The sequence below is a fragment of the Schistocerca nitens genome, chromosome 3 (assembly GCF_023898315.1).
Source record: "Schistocerca nitens isolate TAMUIC-IGC-003100 chromosome 3, iqSchNite1.1, whole genome shotgun sequence".
NCBI classification, from domain to species: domain Eukaryota; kingdom Metazoa; phylum Arthropoda; class Insecta; order Orthoptera; family Acrididae; genus Schistocerca; species Schistocerca nitens.
In genome coordinates this window covers 890,675,730-890,692,928 of record NC_064616.1, presented here as the reverse complement: position 1 = coordinate 890,692,928, position 17,199 = coordinate 890,675,730, and the positions used below count along the sequence as shown (strand labels likewise).

Sequence of the window (17,199 nt, the reverse complement as noted above, 5' to 3'; positions counted from 1 at the left end):
TTACAACTTGTGTTCCACATGTACTACCAAAACTACAAAAAGACAAATTATAAACTCAGTGTTAGTAATTAAACAGTCTTGCAAAGTACCAAAAATATATTCCTATAATAGCTTCAAATAACTCCCATCACTATATGGGCACACACATGCACAGGACCATTTATTGTTTATCTGACCTTAATATCCATAGTCATGAACTGTATTTTTGCTGTTTCAGGAAAGTATAAAATTAGAAGAGGGTGAAATCCTCTCACAATGCATTTATGCAATTCATTTTACTGTTATCCAGCACAAAAACGCATTTAGGCCTTATTGATGCACTTGTTCCAGACAACACTGAAGAGATATAGGACTAACCCAGGATGTTTGACCACTATACAGGGTGTTCAGAAATTCCCATTATAAACTTCTAAGACTTTTTAAGGGGAGTGAGCACATAATATTTTGAATAAGAACCCATGTCTCTAAACGTACAGTTCCCGTTCTACAACGGTTTCCATTCAGATTTTTAGGGTGTCCACATCTGCTGAGGGAAAAAGAAAAGTCTCCGAGTTGCTTGTCCTGGTATGCAATAGGATAGACAATATGAAGTCCTATGGACTACTACTTGTGGGGTCATATGCAAAGTTTAATTTATGAGACTCTTACAGAGACAGAGAAAGATCTGCTGGCATGAGTTATGGCTACTGTATTAGAAATTGAAGAGACACCAGGTGGCAGGTGGGAGGGAGAGAGAGAGAGAGAGAGAGAGAGAGAGAGAGAGAGAGAGAGAGAGAGAGAGAGAGAGTGTGTACCAGAACATGCCTTATAGGTATGATGTCTGTAACAACGTTGGCGGTCATCACATCAAGCCACTGCTGTAATTCATCAATACCATTCTGTACAAGTAGACATGTAATGCTTAAGTGTTAACACAAACAAAATGGATGTTCTGTTGTTTCCTTTTGAACTGTTATATAATAATTTTACTGGGTTGCACGTAATTGAACTCCACAAGCAGAAGTGGACGATTTAAACTTCTGAACTGAAACTGTTATAAAACGGGAATGGTACATTTCTGGACATGGGCTCCTATTGAAAATATTATGTACTCACTCCCTCTACATGTCCTGGAAGTTTGTCCTACACTGTTTTGCTAATTTTAATGACCACGATTATTCTTTTCACAACAACTGAGCTTTAGATGCCTGTTCAAATGTCGGCATACAACTGACCAAGCAAAAAATGCTTCTACACTACTGATTATGTCATCTCTCTGTATTTATTACAGTAATGGAGAGAGAATATTACAACAGAGTTTAAGCAATTAAACTAAACAGGCTATTGTTTTTATGCTACCAGCTACACAGCAAGAAGTAAACACTGCCGAAAGCTGAGACAACTACAACTACATCTCCACTACTAAAGACACAAACTGTAATATTTTTATTTATTTATTTCTTTATTGTAATACATATTCCATAGATCCATTTTTGCATGGTATCACATGGATGGGAATGAGTCAAAACATTTAATTCACGATACACTGATTTCCATCATGACAATAAACAAAGATTAAGAATACAACCTGAAAATAATAACAACAAAGTAACAAACAGTAAGTTCTAATTACACACACACAGGTTAAGATACAATTTTCAGATATTATCTAAACAATTTTTTACCGAGTAAAAGTGACCATCTTCTGGAGTTACAGATCACCCATTAATCTAATTAAAGCAGCAAGATATATTGACTAAGGAATACACAATAATACATGGCAAATAATCTTAGCTATCTCTGCCAAAGAATTCTTCTAGAGAATACAAACTTTTTTCAATAAATAACTCTTTTAGCTTACTTTTAAATAGTACATTATTACCTCATAGACACTTAACATTACTTGAAACTTCATTTCAGGATGGATATAGTGTTCCCAGTTAAGCCTGTTAGCTATACGTATGACCAAGGATTTCAAAATCTACCCTCTGTATCTGCTGGCTCCCGTGTGCAATGTTTATCTCCTGTGGGCTTTTGTGACCACAATGGAAATGAATGGAATTGGTTTTGCTGAGATTTACTGATATAGAATTTATCGTGAACCAATTCAGAACATCCTCAGGTAATTGGCTGACACTTAATTCTAGGTCAGGTGTCTTATTGTCTATCACAATACTCTCATCTGCAAACATTGTTAAGTTGCTTGCTTTGTTTGAGGACAAAGGTAGGTCACTGAGAATATGATCGGAGTACAGCAATTGTCAACCAAGAATTACCACTCACAACCTCTGTAGTAGTACAGGAAAAATTAATTTTACATCCTACAAAAGTTATCGGTCCACCAAGTAGTTGATTTTGTGCTGTTGGCTTCAGTGTAACATCAAATGTATCTACATTCTTGTACACTGGTAGTCCCATTCTCCTTCTGTATCTTCTGCTGCTGCTGCGGTAAGGCATGGCTGTGTATACTGTGCGGCTGCCTCGAGTCAAATGACCATGCTGTTGCCTCACGAGAACTGCTGACGGAAGTTGCTGAGAATGAGACTACCAGTGTACAAGAATGTAGATACATTTGATGTTACACCGAAGCTCAGGACCAAGGACAGAACCTTGGGGAACTCCCTAATTTACTGTTCCCCACTGAGTTTACCCCTTCTACCTGCATATTGTTACCATCTATTTTCTGTTGTCTGCCTTTTATGTAAGATTTCAGCCAGTTGCCCATTCGTCCTCCGAGTCCATAGTGGCACACTGTCTCTATATGTATTCTACGACTGACAGTCAACGGCCTTAGACAGATCGAAAAATGAGTCCATAGGCAATGTCTCCTTGTCAAGGCATTCCAAAACATTATTGGTAAATTAAAATATAGCTCTGGTTGTGGAGAAACTCACTCTGAATCCAGCTGGTTTTTACGAATTACCTGCAAAGTTTTATAGAAGATCAACTATTCTGACATATATTAATTTTTTTGAGGACTTTAAAAAAATGTAATCAACAGAGAGGACAATAGTTTGTCACATCTGAGGCATCGTCTTTTTTGTAGAGGGGTTTTACAATAGCATACTTCATCCTGTCAGGGAAGATATTTTGTTTCAGACAGACATTGAATATGTGAGCTAGGACTTCACTGAACTGATTGCATCAGGTTTTTAGCAGTTTGCTGGAAATGTTGACACCAGTTTATTTATTTATTTATTTATTTAAGAAAATGGTTTTTCTTACTTCCTGTACTGTTAGTGGGACTATAGCTAGCTGCTCTATGGAATTTGGGAAATGAACTTTCAGTATTTTGAAGGCCTCTTCTAAGGACCCATTGTGTCCTGTTTTCTTGGCAACACTTAAAAAGTGCTCATTAAAGATTTTTGCCACAGCCTCTATTTTGTACTTGTCTACCTTCATTCGATTTTGTTACTAGAATTATTAATTTTGGGGCATAGATACAAACGTTTTGAATTTTAAATAATTTTACATTATTTTTGTACTGATTTAGCTGGTTGTGGTTGTCTGAATTTTTTTTTGTGGCTATGTAGAGTTCTCGTTTCCTTTCACATGAAATCTTAGCCAGTGGTTATCCATCACTTTTTCGCATGTTTTGTGGTTTGGGTCTTAGGTGATTTTTTTTATTTTTTTTTATTTTTTTTGGGGGGGGGGGAGCGAGGGGGGGGGGGTGTTTTCAAATATCAGTGCCCCTTCATTACTGAAAATGATTGTACTTGGAATTGGCATTTTCTAAATTATACACAGGTATCAAATCTGTTGTTTGGAGATGTGATTTAAAACTCTGGATAGTTTCATCATTAGTTTTCCTAGCTATTTTCCAACAGGTCAGAGAGACCATTCAGGACTTGTCTGGTAGTTTTATCACCTATTTCGGTCTGGTCTATAAATATATTATCAGTGTGCTTGAACATGAAGTTATTCTAGTAGGGAAGCCAACCACAGAAACAAGATTATATGTGTACATCAGATATTATAGGTCTGACATTTCTCTGGAATTTGTTATGAAGTTTACACTGAACTCTTCAAGCAATATCACATCCCTTCTGTGTTTGAATAAGTATATTACGACAGCTTCTACCTTCTTCATAAAGAGACTTAAGTTACCTGAAGGTTCTCTGTGCACTGTTAATTACTGATATATGGGAGTTACCCAAAAACAATTCCATGGCACGCAGTTCCAAATGATGTTCCAAACAATAATTCTGCACATCAATTGCTGTCACACTGTTTTTAACATAACTGGCAACACTGACTCTTTCTTTACACTTTCTACAAAACAATGTTGCTAATTAATAATTATTTATCACAAGTTTTTCTATACCAGAATAAATATGATGCTCACTAATGTACAGAACATGGGCATACTCTATATCTCATGGCTCATGGATATTGGTAAGTTCATTGATCTTACTGTACAGGCTTCTAATGTTTTGGCAACAAATAGCCACTTTTTGTTTAGCAGTAGCAGTTACATTGTTTTCTCTAAAAAGAAGTTTCAGTTGAAGGTCTGGGCAAGGTATTTTTCACTACCCATTTCTCTAATTTGGTCTGTTTCCGCACACTGATAGATTGGGAAGAAGCACTTTTACCTTGTTCTTTCAGCAGCCAGTTGTCCAATGTAGTATGTCTACAATCAGTCCTACAATTATCTAGTGTAGTGGTACACTCTTCATTCAAACTTGTCTTGGGTTAACATTGTTTATTGCATTTGCAATTGTGTCAAATTATAGTCTAAATGAACTTTCATGAAAGCCACGAGTGGCGCAAAGTTCTCTACCAGATTTGTGAGCTTCAGTCCTATGAACATTCGCAATACTGCTGCAGATTTCTGCATAATGTCTATTTGTAGACATTACTGCCTTGTTTACACATTAGTTACAATTTATGCCTTCTTTAGTGTTGGAAATTTACTGTTTTTACTTTCAAATGTCGATTTCGGCTGGAGCAATTCACAGGTTGCATAATTTTTGTGATTTTTCCTCTTGGCTTATGATTTGATGGTTTTCTGATTAAGTACTTTGATGCAGCACATGAGAGAGGGTGTTTTTTCTTTTTTTTTCTCCAGTAGATGAAGCAGCATATACGCTATGATTTGTGTAGCAATGATGTTATTAAAATTATCTTCAGCCACTGTGTGCACTTCTCCTTTGTTACATCCGCTTTTGGTCTGCTTGGCTGTCTTCAGTTTATTACATTCACTTTCAGTATTTTTCACCCTATCACCATGCACTCTGTTCTCCTCGACTGACCAGTGCACATTTTCTTGCAGTGAGTTAATAGTTTCAATTAGTTTGGATTCGTTAGGGTGCACATTACACACTTATATTTTGTATTGGATGATTTTTCGCTGTAGTATTTCTGCATAGCATGACTTTGGACTTTGTGGATCACTGCTGTTTTATTTCTTTTTATTGTTGACACCTGGTAACTTATGAGAATTCACAAAAAGTGGAGATACAACTTCATTTAACTATTTACTCTGCTTTTAAAACCATGAAACAGCAACCTCATCTTTATTACCAAAGTCTGGCATGTGCTGTGACAATCATGAACTATACTACTGTATTTCCAGTTATATTTCTGAACAAAGTTTATGACCAAAGGCTCTCAGCTAATGTGGCACACTTTATGTTCACCGGCATGCAGCTATAAAAACCCTGTTACCATATTTTCTTACAGAATACAGTGTATCACCATAAGGATATTGAAACCACCGAACCACACCTTTATTAACATTCCACTATTGGACCAACCTACCAACTAACAAATTATATACCTAACTTGCCTCCAACTGCAATAGGGAATATTAAGGCATTTCATAACACCACCACCAAATAGTACTGCCCACCACCCATTATTAAGAGCTTTTAACTTTGTGTCACTAATTTACCTCTTAACATCAACAGTCCTTTCCAGATTATGAAAGCAGGTAGCATATAGCTCTACAATCAAAACTGCATGCCTTGGTGTCCTCAGTACTGAACTCCATGCTGCTCAGAATACTAAGCAATAGCTGCAAAAAGATAACAGAAAATCCTTTCGACTCAGAGTAAAAGCGTATCTCCTAAATATGCATGACCGATACAAACTTCTCAGCTCTACTAAACCTGAAGCAGCAAATAGTACTTTCTCAAGTGTGCCAACAGAAATTACTATTTTGTAATTTCAGCAAGAAACTCTTCTGAATATTAAACATTATGAATGCCCTATCTGATACTGTAATGGAACACTAAAATGTTTAAAATTATCCTTACATACTGCACTGCATAAAAAAGTCTTAAAATTACTTACCAAATGCCATTATTGCAATAGCTGGTAGCATGTCCTTATTCACAACTGTCCATTCACCTGGTGGACTGGAAATTGATAAAACAACTTCAGAGCATCATGTATTAAACACACAATCTTTACAGATACATGGGTAATAGACCATTTTAAATTCACAGCATATGCAATGCAACAGGAAGTATCCGGACATTACCAGATACTTAATTTTGTTGGACTAGAGAACTCCACCACATATAACATGTAAGACAATATCTGTGTTAAAGAATGTATGTGAGAGCCATTCAGTAAGTATTGCAACAGTTTTTTCTAGGCCACTTTCGGTTGAAAAAATGTGGAATTTGTTGTGGAACATCGTGGAATATTCACACTTCAGCCCCTTTAGATTTACGACGTTCCAACACATGGTGACACTGTACATAATCTTCAAAATGGTATTTTTAATGGAGCTGAATTCCAAGCAGACCTGTCATTTAGTTTCTTTTGGCAGAAAACCAGAGTATCAGAGATATTCGTAGCCACTTGCAGAATGTCTACAGAGACCCTTTTTTTTAAAAAAAAAAAAAAGCATGGTGAGTTGTTGGCAAAGTGTCTGTCAACACTACAATGAGGTCACGCAAAAGTGTCCGTCCTATGTGCTGGTCAGTTACACACAGCTGCGACTACTGCAATGCTGGAACATGCGAACACTCATTCGAGGTGATCAACAAATCACATCAAACACCTTGCTGCATAACTGAATGTCTGCTGTTAGTGTTGACACTCATCCATCAGTTGCGGTACTCAAAAGTGTGTGTGTGTGTGTGTGTGTGTGTGTGTGTGTGTGTGTGTGTGTGTGTGTGTGTGTGCGCGCGCGCGCTGGGTTCCTCATCACCTAACATAAGACCATAACAGTGAAGGACCATCTGTGCAGAACTGCTTGCACATTACGAGGTTGGACTTGACACTTTTTTGTCGAACACTGTTAAAGATGATGAGACAAAGGTTCAACACTTCATCAAAAACAAAATGGCAAGCCATTAAGTGATGCCAAGACACCTCTCCTCTGAAGACGTTCAAAGCTGTGATCTCCACTGTTATTCTGTTTGATGTCCTCTCTCATGGTGCAACAATCAACTCTTAAGTTTACTATACTGTACTACCCTCAGAAGAGTTAAGAAACAAATCCAGCACATTTGTTGATGGAAAAAAAAAGAAAGAAAGAAAAAGCAGCAGCAGCTAAAAAACTTCTCCTTTTCCATGATAGCACAAGGCCACAAGCACATCTGCACACCCAAAAGCAGCTCGCAAAACTTCATTGGAATGTTCTTTATTATCCACCCTACAGCCCAGATCTAGCACCTTCTCACTTCCATCTGTTTGGCCCAATGAAGGATGCAATCCATGGGAAGTTGTATGTGGGTGATGGGGAGGTTACAGATGCAGCAAGATGTTGGCTCTGATTTTTGATCAGTGGAGTGGTACCATTCTGGCAGACAGTCAACCATCCAGGAACTGTCCTAATCATGGTGATTCTGCAATGTTATCCACTGTAAAAATATCACAAATAATACCACAAAAGACTTCAGGAAATTTGTTTTCTCTGCAAACGTAGAAAAGTCGTACACTGTAATGGTGTAACACATCATGTAAGAAACTTAAGACTTATCTATCATACAATCCTTCCGATAAATCAATGTACATGGACCACACAAAAAATAATGCACACAGCAAAGCATCTGGAAGTAGTTGTACTGATGTTTACACTTTTGATGGAAAAAAGCAGACTAGATGATATTTTGAAGATGTGTGGTACTGTCCAAGTTGTGTTTGTATTTTGTTTTCTGTTAGGAAGGTTGGGGAAAAAGGTAGTATAAAAAGCAACACTAAAATGTGAATTTTATACAGACGGTATTAGTTACTGTAAATGAACTATCTTTTGGCACGGAAAGTGATTCAGCAAAAATAAAGCTACTGATGCTCTTCAAATGTGACATGAAAAATTTGGGCACCAGAATAAACACAATGTACAACCATTCTTGACAGCTCATGGCATCAATGTAAAGGTTGATGGTGAACTGTGCATGTTGTATGCTGGGTAAACATCATCGGCTAGTTTTTGCTAACTGTGTCAATCGACTAGCCCACAATCATTCTTCACCAATGTCTATGGTACACTGGGAGAAAAGGATTTAACTGATTCTCAATATCTTCTTGTTTTTAAAGATGAGTTTTCTTGTTTCAAGATGATATCTTTGCAGCACAAAGATTATACATCAGTTGCCAATATTTATCAAGATTGTGTTTGCACAATCTCAACTGAATGTTAAAGAACTGAATGATGGCAAGCAGTTTGATAGCCGATTTAAGACCCTATGGTGAGTAAACTGCGTTGAAAATCTCAGACTGTGCAACACACATCACATCACAATGGAGTTACTGAACACGAGAACATGTACATTTGTGGCATCCATCAACATGGCATATTTCAAAAGCTTTGTGGGGTGAAGCTGTAGTTGCTACAACTCTTACTCTGGACCAATTTGGACCAACAAAGGTTAAAGGAAAAAACCAAAGGAATTATTTTTGAGAAAGGAGTAAGTTTCATCATTTAAAGTATTATGGACAATGTTTTGTGTCTATTCCAGCACAGAACCTGCAGTCAGCCATTGTTAGCCGACAAACTTCAAGGCTGAAATATTACAACAACTGAAGAGTGATACTACAAAGTTACTTGAAGTCACAACTGGATAACTTTAAACCTTTAACAATATCTAATTTCTACATACGCATGAATATTCCACAAGCCACCATACAGTGAATGGCAGAGAATACCTTATACAATCACTAGCCATTACCTTCCCCATTCAAATCTCAAATGGAGTGAGGTGAAAACAACTGTTTGTATGCCTCTTTCAAAGTCCTAATTTTGCTTGTCTTGTCTTCATGTTTCTTATGTGAAATGGACACTGTTGGAGTAGAATCATTCACGCTCTAAATTTTCTCAATATTGTTTCATGAAAAGATCATCTTCCTCCCTCCACAGATTCCAATTTGAGTTCAATGAACATTTCCATAATATACACTTGCTGATCCAACACACTGATAACGAATGTCACAGCACGCTGCCGAATTGCTTCGAGGTCATCCTTTAAAACAACCTAGTGAGGATCTCAACATTAACAGCATTCTAGAATAAATGAGTTGCATTTGTGTTCTATACCGGGTGTCCTTGATAAACAAGCAACACATTCCTAGAATTCTCCTGATGAACCAAAGTCTAGCATTCACATTCCCTATTACCTACCTTACGTGCTCATTCCATTTCATATTGCTTTGTCACATTATGCCTGGCTATCTCAGTGATGTGACTGCACTAAGCAAAAAACCACTAATAATGTATTCGAACATTAGAGGGTAGTTTTTCCTACTCATCTACATTAACTTCCATTTTTCTAAATTAAGAGCAAACTGTCATTCATTACATCAAATAGAAATTCTCTCCAAGCCACCACATATCCTTCTACAGTGATTATACTTTCCTGTATACCACAGCATTATCAGCAAACAGTTACAGATTGCTGATCACCCTCTGTCAGGTTGTTCATGTATATGGAGAACAAAAGTGGCCATATCACACTTCCCTGACTCACTCCTGACAATAACCTTGTCTCTGATAACACTTGCCAGCCAAGACAACATACTCTGTTCTATTGTTGATTATAAAGCCACTTCGATTGCAAATTGGAACCGGATGTTGATCTATGTTTCACCGTGGATAACCACGCCTTCTTTGGAAGAAGGCATGGTTATCCACAGCAAAACCTAGGTCAACATACAGTTTCAATTTGAAATCGAGGCAGATTCTTTATAATCATTAAATTATTCACGATTGCTGACGCACTGCAACGTTAAAAGTTCTCTGTTCTATTGCTTACAAAGTCTTCGAGTGGCTCATCTTAGATACTATTCTGTATACTCTGACCTTAATTAGAAGTCTGCAGTGAGGCACCATGTCAAACACTTTCCAGAAATATAGGAATATGGAATCTGTTCTTCATTCATGGCTCGCAGGATATTGCGAGAAAAGGGCAAGGCAAGTTTGTACAAGAGATGCTTTCAAAATATTTTGTGATTTGTGAACAAACAGAAGCTACTTTGCCTAAAAGAAATTTATTATATTTGAACTTATAATATGATCATGAACATTAAGGATGTTGGTCTGTAATTTTGCAGTGTCCATTCTTTTACCCTTCTCATATACTGAAGTCACCTGCAGCTTTTTCCAGTTTCTTCAGACTTTTCACTGTGTAAGAGATTCACAGTACATGCAAGCTAACTAAGGGCGATTATGAAAGAGTACACTCCGTAAAACTGAATAGAGACTCCATCCAAATCTGGTGGCATTCAGTTTCCACTCTTTCAATTGCTTTTCAATGCTAGGAATGCTTATACCTATGATCTACATATGGGCACATGTGCAACTGTCTAATGATGTGTACCAGTAGAATCCTCTTGCAAAAAAAAATTTTTTAATGCAATATTTATACTTGCTTTTCTGTTGCTATCTTATAGTGCCACATCAAACTGGTAAACAAGTGACTGAATGGAAGCCTTTAACCTGCTTATAGGTGTTGTGTAGGACCAGAATTTCCCTGGGTTCTTGACAAGATCATTTGCTAATGTATAAAGATAGAAGATTAGGTATGCTTTGTGCAACAATCTTTATGTAGTCTCTCAAATGTCTAACTTGCCTGCAGACATTTCCAGTTCTCTCTCTCTCTCTCTCTCTCTCTCTCTCTCTCTCTCTCTCTCTCTCTCTCTCTCTCAACTGATAATGCAACAATTTGTTTCCTCAGTATTTTCTGAACATTGTTACTAGACCATGGTGGAACTTTCCTCATTCCACTTGCTCAGTACACACACTACCTCATCGAAAGTATCCAGACACCAATTAATGACCATTAATAAGGGGTGTCTCCGCCCTTCACCTTTCTGATGGTTTTTAACTCTGCTGGGGACATTTTCAATGATGTTTCAATGTTGGAAGGAATGCCAGTCCTTTACTACTGAACAGCCACAGCCAGAGACCACAGTCATGTTTGACACTTTGATCTGAGGCAAAGTTAACATTCCAGCTCATCCCGAAGGTATTCCATAGGGCTCAGGTCAGGACTTGGGATGGGCCAGACCATTTCAGGAAGGTTATTGCCCACAAACCATCTTAGAGATGCTGCTTTATGGCAGGGTGCATTGTCATGGTGACACTTATAATCATTGCCTCCAAACTGTTCCTCTACTGTATCCAGTACACAATACTATAATAGCATGCATATCCTTCCACATTTAGCACTTTCTTAACCCCTTGCTGTACCATTTAGTTCAAAGAAATCAGTGCCCAAGAACTTTGAGATGACATGTGGTAAATGGGACAGCACAATATATGAAACATTCCTAATATTTGTTTCATATGATACTGCTCTGTATTATTACATATATATTTACAATATTTCAAACAATACTTCAAATTGTAACTAAATATAAATCTTTATGTATAAAAAATACTTTAATAGAAATTATAACCTCCTTGGGCATCTTCAGGTGTGACTTCTGAGGGACTGTAATAAGACACCTAAAGGTTGATATTGTCAACAAAAAACTTAATTACAAGATGACATGCTCCCCTTCAACAAGTTTCTAGTAGGAAAATATCTACAATTCTAAAAATTAGTAGTCCAGCATGGTACAGTAGTTTAGAAAGCTTTGTGGTAGATGCAAAAATTGAACACAGCCATATCTGACACACACACACACACACACACACACACACACACACACACAAAATGTATTCGAGGATGCATTTGGGCTTCACTGTTTTTCTGAACTGTTTGTCTGTGTGTTCAGCCGTGTCTGAATTTTCATGTTTAATTGATATCACATTTAAATCACATGTCTTTCCATCTCCAAGTCAACAAATTGTTACAACTCCTACTGATTTCAAGGGATTTTTTTTACAACCAGCTTTTACAATGTTCAACAGTCCTTGTCTGTCAGTATATGAGGTCTGCCTGGTCTCAGTTTAGTTGTGGTTGTTTGCATTCCCACTTCACAATCAACAGTTGACTTGAGCAACTTCATAGGATTCAAATGTCCCTGATGGATTTGTTGCTCAGGTGACATCGCACATTCAAAGTCAGAGTTCTCCTGATCAGCCCATTCTGCTGTCACCACTTCTCTACTAACAACATAATACTTTCCCCCTGCCTCCTTTATACAAGTGGGTCCACCCATCAAGACATCTAGTGGTCAATTGCACATTATGTAGTATATCCCAATATTTTTTATCGGACAGTGTACTTTTGCAGATCATGACTTGCAATCAGTTTTAACTTTGCCCATTATGCCAGCTACACCCACTACATTGAAACTAAATTATGTCCATCCATTGTCTAATGAGTATGCTAGCAATTGCTGATTGTTCTTTTCAGGACAAAAGCTCTTAGCATTCTCGATGGATTTATTACCTTTAGTAAACATCACCACTACACCATGAACACGAATCTGTTTATACTGACCCTTTAGATAAGGCCAGGTCTGTTTGCAGCCATTAAAATATTTGGATTTGAATTAAGAGGAAACTGTAAAAGAAAGTATTGCCTGACTATCATCACAATCAGGCTGCAGTGACTGATGTGTACAACATCTCTTTAAACGGGATTGAAAATGCAGATGGCCATGGAGTTTCAAGGAATAGAAAATGATTAGAAGGCCAGTAAATTACGAAAATAAACCCAGGCAACCAAAGATGATGCCAAAAGAAGTGTCAAAGGACTAGGATGAAACAGTCAAGTTTTTCGATGCAGAAAATTATAAAGTTGCAATGAATGAAAAAATGCACTCACTCACATCAAAATATGTACCCTGACACTGCAGCATACCTTCGTTATTTAAGGCTCTGTAAAGTAGTATTTTCATGTCATTTGAATGGCTGAATTGAAATACCACTATAAAAAAATTTATGGGCAACCTATTGGTAATTTTCATACATTGATTGTCTGTCTTAATTCACAACAGTTGAAAAATGGGTAAGTGAATTATATAAAACCACACTTATCTTTAAGATCATGAGCAAACTGAATATCCATAAGCAATTTACTGGTAAGATTTTTATTCTGCACAGCAATGTCAAAGATCACCATAGATTGAGTATTTACACCTCAATTCACAAATCACATTTGTTTTAAGATGTAGGCAAGTATTACCATATATTTTGATAATTTGTGTCATTTGACCACGCCAATTCCACTAGTGTATATTACCAGCAACTTATTTGCAATAAAATAGGAAAAGTAATACAGAATATTTTCTGATTAAATTGATGAGTGATCAGTAATGATCACTATAAAATACTTTGACCATAAAATGCAGATTAATGCAACACTGTTGATTATCTGTTTTAAATGTCCTTATCTTAATTACTGTATAGTACAAAAATCAAAGTTTTCAAACATGAAGGTTGTGCTGCACTATATAAAGCAGGTATACAGTCAGGCTAGGATCCAACTAATGTCTTAGCTTTAGAAGAGCCATACCCTGCCTCTTCAGTTTTTTTTTAGATAGGGCAGTTGAGGATAAATGAATTAAGCTCTCTTCCTTTTAAATCATATGCAGCAGCCAAGTCAATTTGTCATAAAGGAAATAAAACCAGAGAGATTCAAGTATTTTAAACTGAGGACCCTTACCAAATGAAGATGGCAGCCGAGTGACAAGTAAGATTGTAGTGCACGTAAAAAGTTTTGATCATAATTTTTTTGACTAACTATGTTCTTTTCTGTCTGTCTTCATATTTTGAATACCTTTCATAGTACATTTAGTGTAAATTATATGCAGGTTTGTCTGTCCAGTGACTTTTCGATAAATGTTTTATACGTCTGACTTGTTTACATACTGAACTTAATGCTTTTAATGAACCGTGTAAATCTGCAGACATTTTATGAATACTTTTTGTAGTGAATAGGTGCACTATTATCTTTTCTATCACACAAGGGAAGGTTTGGCATCTCTGTTTGGTTTAGGAAGTATCTTGAGCTGGTTTAAATTGCTGTTACGTGCGACTTGACAAATGTTTGTTTACATACACTTGACCTATAAGAATAGCCTTGCAGTAGTAACGAACTTTACACACTAGCAAATGTTGCATTCTTTTTATGGTGAAAAACTTAATACATTTCATAATACTCCTTTAGTGTTTCAGATTTCAGCTTTTTCCTTTCTTTGTTACACACATTATTTGACTGCAAATGGACTCTCTGGGAGCTGTTATAGGAAAGTGGGTAGTGGGAGCGATTGTGGGAACTCTGGTAAATTGTTTCAGGGGTTGGGGAGACTGTACTGTGACTGCTGAGGCCCTTTTACATCAATCTGTGTGGCTACCCTGCAAAATCATACTTAAGTGCCTGACAAAGGTTTCAATGAACCACTTTTGTGATAATTCTGTTATTCCACTAACAGTGTGTGGAAAAAACACCTCTACCTTTCCATTTGAGCTCCAATTTTTCTCATTTTATTGATGATGATTGTTTCTCCCTATGTAGGTGGGCATCAACAAAATATTTTTACATTCAGAGGAGAAAGTTGATGATTGAAATTTCATGTACAGATCTTGCAGTAACTAGACACACCCGTTTTAATGATGTCCACACCAAATCCTGTATCATGTCCATGACTCTCTTCCAGATTTCTCGATAATACAAAATGTGATGTCCTCCTTTGAACTTCCTTGATGTACTCCATTGATACTATCTGGTACAGATCCCACACAGTGCAGCAGTGCTAAAGATGATGACGAACAAGCATAGTGTATGCAGTAGATCTGTTACATCTTCTAAGTGTCCTGCCAATAAAATACAGTCTTTGGATCACCTTCCCACAACGTTTTCTGAATGTTTCCAAATTAAATTGTTCATAATTGTAACTCCTATGCATTTAGTTGAATTTATAGGCTTTACATTTGATTGATGCATCGTGTAACCGAAGTTTAATGGATTTTTTTTCGCTCTCAAGTGGATGACCCCTCACTTTTGCCAATTATCGCACAATAGAGATATCTTATCTAAATCTTTTTGCAATTTGTTTTGATCTTCTGATGACTTTACTAGACAATAGACACAGCTCCATCTGCAAATAGCCTAAGGCAAGTGCTCAGATTGTTTCCTAAATAGATTACATAGATACGGAACAACAGAGGGCCTACCTTGGGGAACACCAAAAAATCACTTTTGTTTTAGTTGATGACTTTCCATCAGTTACTACGAATTGTGACCCCTCTAACAGGAAATCATGAATCCGGTCACATAACAGATGATACTCCGTAAGTATGCAATTTCACTACAAGCTGCTTGTGTGGAACAGCATCAAAAGCCTTCTGAAAATCTATAAATATGAGATCCACTTGAAATGCTCTGTTGATAGCACTCAGGACATAGTTTGAGTAAACAGCTAGTTGTGTTTCACAAAAATGATGTTTTCTAAATCCGTACTGGCTCGCGTTAATACATCATTATCTTAGAGGTAATTCATAATGTTTGAACACAATGTATGTTCCAAAATCCTGCTGCATATTAACAATGATTGAGCCTGTAATTAAGCAGGTTACTCCTACTGCCTTTCTTGAATACTGGTGTGACCTGTGCAATTTTCCAATCTCTGGGTACGGAGTGGTTGTATATGATTGTTAAGTATGGAGCTATTGGATCAGCATACTCAAAGGGACCTCATTGGTATACAATCTGGACCAGAAGACTTGCTTTTATTAAGTGATTTAAGTTGCTTCAGTACTCCCAGGTTATCTACTTCTTAAGTTACTCATGTTGGCAGTTCTTGATCTGAATTCTGGAATATTTACTTCATCTTTGGTGAAGCTATTTCAGAAGATTGTATTTAGCAACTCTGCTTTAGCAGAACTGTCATCGATAGTATTTCCATTGCTATCACATGGAGAAGGCACTGACTGTGCCTTGTGGCTATCATACTCTACTTACAACCAAAACACCTGTTGATTTTCTGCCAGTTCCGAGACGATTTTTCATTGTGGAAACTGTTATAATGATCTCACATTTAAGTCTGCACTAAATTATGAGCTGCTGTAAAAGATCACCAATCTTTGGGATTTTGCATTCCTTTAAATTTGGCATGCCTTTTGTTATCTCTGTAACAGTTTTCTGATCTGTTTTGTGTACCACACGTGATCAGGTCTGTCTTGTTAATTTATTTGGTATAAATCTCTCAACTGCTGCCAATACTATTTCTCTGAATTCAAGCCACATTTGGTCTACACTTACAGTGTTAGTTTGCAAGGAGTGGAGATTGTCTCAGGAAAGCATCAAGTGAATTTTTGTCTGCTTTTTTTCAACAGACATACTGTTCTTTTATTTTTGGAGGATTTCGGAGTTAACGGTACTCAATTTCACTACGACAACCCTGTGTTCACTAATCCCTGTATCCATTTTGATGCTCATTACTAGCTCAGGATTCTTTGTTGCTACGAGTTCAAGTATGTTTTGTTTTCACAACCTTTTGCTATTCGCGTGAGCTCATGAACTAACTGCTTGAAATAATTTTCAGTGGTGCATTTAGCACAATTTCAGATGATGTTTTATGCATACCTCTGGATTTAAGCCTGTATTTTCACCAACACATTGAGGGTAATTTGAAGTTGCCACCAACTACAATTGTAGCAGTTGGGTATCTACTAGAAATTAGACTTTTTCTTTGAACTGTTCTGCAATTTTATCATCCGAGTTGGGAAGTCAGTAAAAGGATCCAGTTATTTTATTCTGGTTGCTAAGAATGATCTCTGCCCATACTAACTCACAGGAACCATCCACTTCAATTTCGCTACAAGATTACTTCTCACAGCAACACACATGCCACTGCCAACGATATTTAGCCTAT

At 37.0% G+C, this 17,199-nt stretch overlaps 1 protein-coding gene across 1 annotated transcript in view; it reads right to left on the bottom strand.

The window, feature by feature from the left end:
- Positions 1-17,199, bottom strand: part of LOC126248945 (putative sodium-coupled neutral amino acid transporter 11) — a 65,500-nt gene that overhangs the window by 20,845 nt on the left and 27,456 nt on the right. Inside the window, exon 7 of the mRNA XM_049950469.1 lies at positions 6,274-6,338. Within this exon, the coding sequence (XP_049806426.1) occupies positions 6,274-6,338 (65 nt within the window). The remainder of the gene's footprint in view (positions 1-6,273; positions 6,339-17,199) is intronic.